The sequence below is a fragment of the Cyprinus carpio genome, chromosome A13, assembly GCF_018340385.1.
Source record: "Cyprinus carpio isolate SPL01 chromosome A13, ASM1834038v1, whole genome shotgun sequence".
Classification (NCBI taxonomy): Eukaryota; Metazoa; Chordata; class Actinopteri; order Cypriniformes; family Cyprinidae; genus Cyprinus; species Cyprinus carpio.
In genome coordinates this window covers 20,856,020-20,863,846 of record NC_056584.1, presented here as the reverse complement: position 1 = coordinate 20,863,846, position 7,827 = coordinate 20,856,020, and the positions used below count along the sequence as shown (strand labels likewise).

At 36.6% G+C, this 7,827-nt stretch overlaps 1 protein-coding gene across 1 annotated transcript; it reads right to left on the bottom strand.

Moving 5' to 3' along the window:
- Positions 1 to 211: 211 nt before the first annotated feature.
- LOC109078064 lies at positions 212 to 7,185 on the bottom strand. The gene is made up of 13 exons (XM_042769316.1): positions 6,872 to 7,185; positions 6,510 to 6,574; positions 5,170 to 5,214; positions 4,723 to 4,887; positions 4,057 to 4,142; positions 3,821 to 3,957; positions 2,701 to 2,748; positions 2,522 to 2,621; positions 2,286 to 2,424; positions 1,784 to 1,888; positions 1,523 to 1,603; positions 659 to 804; positions 212 to 533 (listed from the first exon to the last, which is right to left on the bottom strand). Exons 3-13 carry the CDS (start codon positions 5,209 to 5,211, stop codon positions 227 to 229), a joined length of 1,356 nt encoding a protein of 451 aa, XP_042625250.1. The 5' UTR covers positions 5,212 to 5,214; positions 6,510 to 6,574; positions 6,872 to 7,185; the 3' UTR covers positions 212 to 226.
- Positions 7,186 to 7,827: the final 642 nt, after the last annotated feature.

Below are 7,827 nucleotides of genomic sequence, written 5' to 3'. Positions count from 1 at the left end.
ATAACTAGAAATGCCCATGTTTTTATGACTTGTATTCATTTTCAGCTCTAGTAATGAAAATTAAATAAATTAAATATATAAATCAAACATTTTTTCTTGTATTTATTCTAAGTGTGTTCAGCAATGATAATATATTTGTATCTATTATTATGATAATTATGAAAGTAGCTACATTAAAATGTTTATATGGGAATTAAATATTTAAGATCTGCATCATCTTTTGCAATCAGATAGAAACTGCTTTCATATTGAGGTTGATCAGATTTTTTTTTTTTTTTTCAGATTTTAAAAGATCAATAGGCTGCATTGATATATATATATTTTTTTTTTTTACGCTGGAGTACCTTAAAATGCCACTGGGCCGAGGTAGCGTCCGTGACATGCCAACACGACAGCATTTCCTCTGGTGTACAGTGCTGTCTATGCCTGCGCCCGCTGTGACGCTGGCTGTATTCGCATTAGTGTTGGCACAGTACTTGGTAAAAGCGGAAGGGCCACAGTCGGGGCTCTCAGCACAGCACCTGCTTCTAAAACTGCAGACACACTAAAATTAGCATCAACCACCTGCCACAAAAGCCAGTTTCATCCAGTTAAACAGAAGAGCACTTCAGAAGAGCGATTTACATGACAGACAAACCGGCAAAATAATAAGTCTGACCCTTGTTCAGGACCCTCCCCCTCTTTGCACGGCCCGGTCTTTGCTAAAGTCATGTGACAGCTTGTGCAGAGGTCCCACAGCACCCGCTCACTCTCCTGCAGTGAACACCAGTCTGCATGTCCAGAGCCAGAACTGCGTATCAGAGCCTGGTGGAAGCAGGGCATGCAATAGAGAAGATGCAATATCTTTTGTAGGAACACTGCAAATTAAAATCACTTCGAAAATAGCAAACTGCATTTTAGGAAGAAAATGTATACTGTATGTACTGAACTGCTTGCACTACTTGTCTCAGACAGTAGTGCAGTAGTGTGCAAAGGTGGCATGAGTTCAGCAGTGCGGTAAATGCCATCTGGACCCTGCTCGACTATGCTCTAGCATTCACTGCCCACTCATGGGCTACAACCCCAGTGTCACGTCTAGCATCACAACATTTTCCATATTTCTGCATTTAGAGGTTCAAAAGTATCTTGACCTAAATTCATCATAACGTAATAATAATAATAACGGCTGTTTTAAGTTACAGTAGGGTATGTTGTGATAGCTATAGCATTAATCACTGCATAAATCAGATCTTTTTATTACTGAATGTTTTAAAATTATTTTTACAATGCATACAGGATCCAGTAATCATGGATTTCCAGACCCAAAAGTTTACAATCCCCTTTTTTTCCTATGAAAATCTCTGCTGTTTACATAAAACAAACACATCACGGGTTACACAGAAGTTCATGCAGCTAGAATAGTCTCAACTAAAGGATTTACATGCCTTTGTAGATCAAAATAACAAGCATTGTGTGTGTGTGTTACTGCTAACATATTTTTCATTCATTTATATCAAGCTTATTCTTCAAGTATGTGACTCACCTGTATGATGTTCAGGTATTTGTGGATGCGGGAAACAGGAGCAAATAGTAATGAAAGCAGTCTGAAGCTCTCTTTCTCCTCCTAGCATAAAAACATAAACACATGAAACCAATATTATGCAAAAGTAAAAATCAATATACTTGCACTTAGATATAACTGGGCCTGGTTGCTGTAGATTCATTTGATAGTCCTTTCACTACTGCTGAGCTAAACACAAAACAGGCATCACTGTGTGCTTAAGCATTTTTCATAATATTTTGCCTGTGCATTTTGTGGGTCGCTGTGGGGTGAAGTTGTACTGATCTCTGTTCTCAGGACAGTTCCCAGACTGGCCACGTATCCAAGATATGCATCAGAGAAAGACTTCTGCAGAAGGACAAACAATGAAATTATAAAAACAGTAATATTGTAAAATATTATTATAATTTAAAATAAGCATTTTCTATCCTAATACATTTCTGTGATGCAAAGCTAAATTTTGAGCATCACAACTCCAGTCTTTCTGAAGTGTAATTTCAGAAATCATTCTAATGTGTTGATTTGCTGCTGAAGAAACATTCGTTATTATCAATGTTGAAACCACTTGTACTGCTTCGCATTTTGTGGAAAATGTGATATTAATGTAGGATTGTTTGATGAATAGAAAGTTCAAAAACATCATTCTAGATTAGTTTTTTTGTAACAATGTAAAAGTCTTTACTGTCACTTTTGATCAATTTTAAACTGGACTACATATGATTATTTTAGTAGTCAATGGCATTACATTGTTCTGTCCAATGAGGTTGAGGAAAGCATCCCCAGCAGCACAGCTTCTCTCATCGGTGGTCAGTCGTTCTTCTAGGGTGTTACGGAACAGCAGGTGGCGCTGTAGCATCTGATCAATGTGCTTTACAAACGCCACACTGTCTCACAAACACAAATACACTTGTTATAGTGCCTGGTACAGACAGAAATAAAGAGATTACATGAAACACACAGATAGTGATTATAGTTCTCTACTTTTGCTCAGCAGATTTGTATTTCTCGTAGAGCTGATTCAAACTAGACACATAATCACGTTCAGACTGCAACAGCATCTCCACCACACCCCGCCTCCTGCCTGACAGAGAAACAGAGAGACATGAGGATCCACGTGTGAATGCTGAGCAGTTCAAAGGCTTGGGGAACAGATTATTTACCCCGCCGTAGGCAGCTGTGTGTTACATGACAGGATAGAGAATCTGCACCTGAAACAGTAAACAAAACTCACTGTAATGTGATTAGACTGTTTAAGCATTTTTTAAATATCATTTGCATCGCCTTAATTAGTTTTTGCCACGTTATATTACTTAACATTTTATTTCAATATATTAAAGCTACACCATGTAACTTTTGGCCTTCTATAGCGTCTGTAGCCTAAAAATACAAGTAACTTTCAGAGAAACACTGTTTTAGTAATTATGCATGTTGTGCTTGGGCACTGCTGTTTTGTGAGGATGAATCTGATGGCTTGAGGTACAAAAGTTTGGCAATTTTTGGAGATTACTAAGTAGGGTGACCATAAGTCCTGGCTGAGATTTCTAAATAGCCTAAAATGTCTGGGTTTTTGCTTTATTTTGCTATTGACATGCTATCTGCATTCTCCAATATATGTATATGCATATTTGCATTGCTTTAACCGCTTTCTGTAGGGCTGATTATGTACAATGCCTACTCAATATTGGTCAGAATACTTTTCAGTCATTACCTTCAGCAAATATGAAAACAATAGCAAAAACATGGAAACACGCACAGACAAATGATGAAAGTATGCATTTAACCAGGAAATTAATTCCAACCACTCTAAAATATAAACAGTTATTATAGGCTTACCATAGTGATTTAAGGACAAAACACGGTTTTGAGTAGAAAAGGTTACATAGTGTTGCTTTAACATATTTAAAAATATGTATTTTAGGGTATGTTTACAAAACAATGATTGTACTAAAAACAGAAAAGTTTTTCCTTTGCATTTTTGAAAAGTTACACATACAGATGACAACATTGTCAAAACGATCCCCGTTTTCACAGATCAGTGAAAACGACTAAAAATGCTGTATTAGGCACGCCAGGCCAGTAGTTGGCAATGTCCCTTTCTAAAGAAACAGTATGCGCTATGCACAAACATATACATTCCAGTAGACTGAACATGTAATATGCATGCACATGACTTCATCGTTGTGTTTTTGTAGTCTGTATTATATAAAAACTTTCACTTTGAAACCCTTACCCTTTTAAAAACCCTTTTTTCTTTTTACACCCCAAAAAAGAAAAGCTCACCTGAATTCTGTCTGGCCCACTGCCACACCTGTAATCCCTGCAGGTAACAGTGTATGAGGAAATCTCCACCCACAGATGAAAGGGGAGGAGCCTCTGCAGCACCATTACTCTGTCCGCTACTGTCGTCCACTCCATTACTGCATTCACACATACACACATCAACACTATAGCGCAGTTTCAGTCAAACTTTAAATGTAAATGTGTACATGTCAGTGTGCGTGTGTGTGTGTGTTTACTTCTCTCTTCCTGGATTCTCTGGTGGCGTTCTCTCTTGTGCCTCACAGAGTTGACGAAACTGACAACGTACCTCCTCCAGCTCCTCCTAAAGAGACATACATCAAAACAAACCTATGACAAACACATAAAGGGTGCTTCTTATTTCTTATTTGCATATCCTCGTTTGCTTTAGTGGTTTGGTTTCATGGAAGAAAGTATGGGGGGTGGAATGAGAGGTTATTTTTTTTTTATTTTATTATTTTTTTGTTTAGTGTAGTTTCAATTCATAGTATAATGAGATCAGGTGATCTGCCCTTGTTAAAGTTTGGTTATTTAAGACATTCATTATAAAGCAAGATACTGTGTTTAAATATGAGACATATGGTTTATTTAAATAGCAAAAGTAACACATAAATTGAAATTATTATTTCAGATGTAAAGGGGAGGAGAATTTATACATGCATCCGGTTTTTCGACAAGAAAGACTTCCACAAAGGATACACCTGTGTATCCTCGCTTACAGCTCCTCGTTCCTCACCTCCTCGTGGTGCAATCTGAGATTTGAGATGGCTTTCAAGATGGCTAACTTTGATTACTTGGGCTTGAGGATGGAGGAGTAAGGAAACGAGGAAGCATCATTTTGAGGGATTTAAAAGGAACCAAAGAAGAGATTTACAAGACCTCACCTTGAGGGACAGCACCAGACTCTCCAGGTGAAGGGAGCGCTTGTTGCAGCCATGTCTTGTGTCCTCCAGCTGGCTCTGCAGCTCAGTGTCTCCCTGCTGAATCTGATTCAGCTCCAGCAGCGCTCGAGAAAACCCTGCCCGCAACTCACACACCATGCCCTGAACCTGAACACATCCACATGACCATCAGGTGAGACTGAACACTCCAAAGTAGATTTTGATTACTTTATGTAGATTAAGCTGTTAAAGAACAATTTCTATTCAGTTTAATATTTTAGAGTATAGCTAGAAATGACTTGTGACTTTTTTCAGGCCTACTAATCACAAGTAATTACACATACTAACCCATAATGTGTTTTTAACAGACATATGAATGTTTACAATGCTCATATACATTTCTTGTTATTTTTTTAAGCTGCTGAAGAAAGTCAGTGTGTGTTTGTTTACCTTAGAGATCTCTCTCTCCAGTTCTCCCTCATGAGATTTCATTTTCTGTGTGAGGATACACAAACATCATTTAACACAGTCTCAAAGGTTTGTAAACATTCTCTGTGGAGAGGCTTTATTTGCCAGACGACCGCTGAGATTTATGTTGGCATAGTAAGATGCACAGCAATTCAGTACTTATGTCTGATGCTTGCTTAGCAGATCTTATCCATTTAACGTGTTTTATAAGAAGTTACTCACTACATGAAGCGATCTGTGATCATCTTATCCATTGTAAGTTTTTGAGAGGTTAGTCACCAGATGTATAATCCTATACTAACCTAACCATCTTATCATTTTTTTTTAAACAAATTATCACCACAAGAATAGTAACTCATAATCATCTTATCCACGTTTGTCATCACACACTGTTAAAAATGTTAGTGTGAAGTTATAGTATATCCAGGTTAATAATTGCATGAATTATTAATTCTTGTTGGTTTTTTAATTCTTGTTGGTTTTATTTGTGCTATTGGACTTGTTTTTGGTTCACTTATAGCAGTTTATATTTTATGTTTATTTTGTAATGTTGGTTTATGTTGTAAGTGTTGTTTTTTTATTTGTTGAGTGTTACCATTGTTCTGTTTTGTGTGTCGGATATGGATTTTATATTTTTCAAAGACATTTCTCAGCAGTTGCTTCAATAGTGTGAACAAACAGTTATGAATATGAAATAAGCAACTAAATAATCTTCATGCTTAAATAATGCTAAAATAAAATCATGTTCATGCAAAGAATATTTTGACCATCTTAAAATCAGGCAGTTCACTTATTTCATATTCTAGCTTGTCATCATTTTTACAAATGTTTTCATTTGTCACACTTCTGACATGCCTCGATCAGAAATTTGAATATGAATATGCAAGGTCAAAGAGCCCAAACAAATGGGATCACCATTATGGTGACTTTAAAACAATTACAGTAGTAAACAACCACAATTCTCACAGTGGCACAGTTAAAGGCAATTTTATAATGTGAATTCACAGCAAAACAAGAACAGTAAATTACTGTGATGTTAGCATCATTCTGCTGAAAATGACCCAGCATGCATTGATTTCACAGTCAATTTCTGACTACAGTAATTTACTGTAAAATAATACTCTTTAATCCTGTAAATTCCTGGCATTTTTTCCAGTGCATGAATAACAAAACCTGAAATCACCCATAGCATGAGAACAAAACTTGTAATAAATAAGTTATTTAATTAAATAAGTTATTAGTAAAGAAAATCTAAAAATGCAGAAAGGGTTGTGTGGCTGTTTCTGATCTATATGAAACCAACGCGCGTGCTTGTGTTTTACCTAAAGCTGGTCGCCCTGTCAGTGAATTCCAGGTGGGGGGAAGATACCTGCCAAAGAACTCCACCCTACAGCAGAGAGTGGAAAAAGATGTAAAAATGATCAGTTTCCTTTTTCCCAAAATATATTTGCATAATATTCTACTTTCATAAAACAGTTTACAGTCTTGTACAATACAGATGTAAAACTAAGTGTCCTATCAATAATGTAAGTAGCAGCCTGAAAACGACACTAAAGTAATTCAAAAAATTCAAAAAGTTAGTATTTCAGCCTATTCAACACAAATCTTAATGATCAAACTAAGGCGATTATTATTATTAATAATACTAGCAAGAAATGGGACTGTACAGCGCGCGCTCACTTACCAGAAGTGAAAATCTTTAAGATTTCCTTTTAAGTTTAAATGTTATTCCATTTCTTTGACACAGCGACAACGTCATGATTTTTGCAGTTCAGTGTCTATCCCTGAGCTCTTGTGTCCCGGTGTCCGGTTTATCTGGTGTCGTGCACTGCGTCTTTTCTGCTGCGGGAGGAGAAACAGAACACGGACTGCGCGCGCCGTCCTGTGTCTCGGGAACGTTCACGCGCTCCTGCGCAGTCAGAAAAAGAGCAATTTTTCGGCTGATTAGAGCTCCATTTGTCTTCCACTCACATATCAGAGGTCTAGAATGCACTGAGATGATTAGGGACTCTTTACGTGCTTTGTGATTATTTTAACTTAGGTCAAAATATTTTATTCAATAACCCAGATATTATTTGTTTGATTATACCTTTGAAATTCAAAGGTATAATCAAAGTTTTAATAAATACGCACATTGTCATCATAGCCCACTCCGAAAAAGCTGATAAAACTAATCAAGTTTACGTCTCATTAATATTTAATCATCAGATTAAGGGACACCGCCCGGAGGGCGTGTCTTCTACAAACAGAGGCGTGGTTTTCAAACATGTGCAACATGATTGGACGAGTCCTTTAAGTATGTTTTAAAACAGCCGCGGATGCGCAGTGCGGAGTGGTGTGTCTCTGTTCGGTTGTTGATTCTCTCTGTCGCTTACCATCTTATGTTTGTATGTAGAAATGTAATGCTTCATTCTTCGAATAACTTCGAGGTGTCGAGTGCGTAAATATGAGTTGTGCAAACGAGAATATATATATATATATATATATATATATATATATATATATATATATATATATATATATATATATATATATATATATAAATATAAATATATATAAACCTGTTAGTAATGTCTCACAACATATGATCAGTTTAGACTGAAATGATCTAAGTTTCTCAATTCCTCTCCTACATGATAA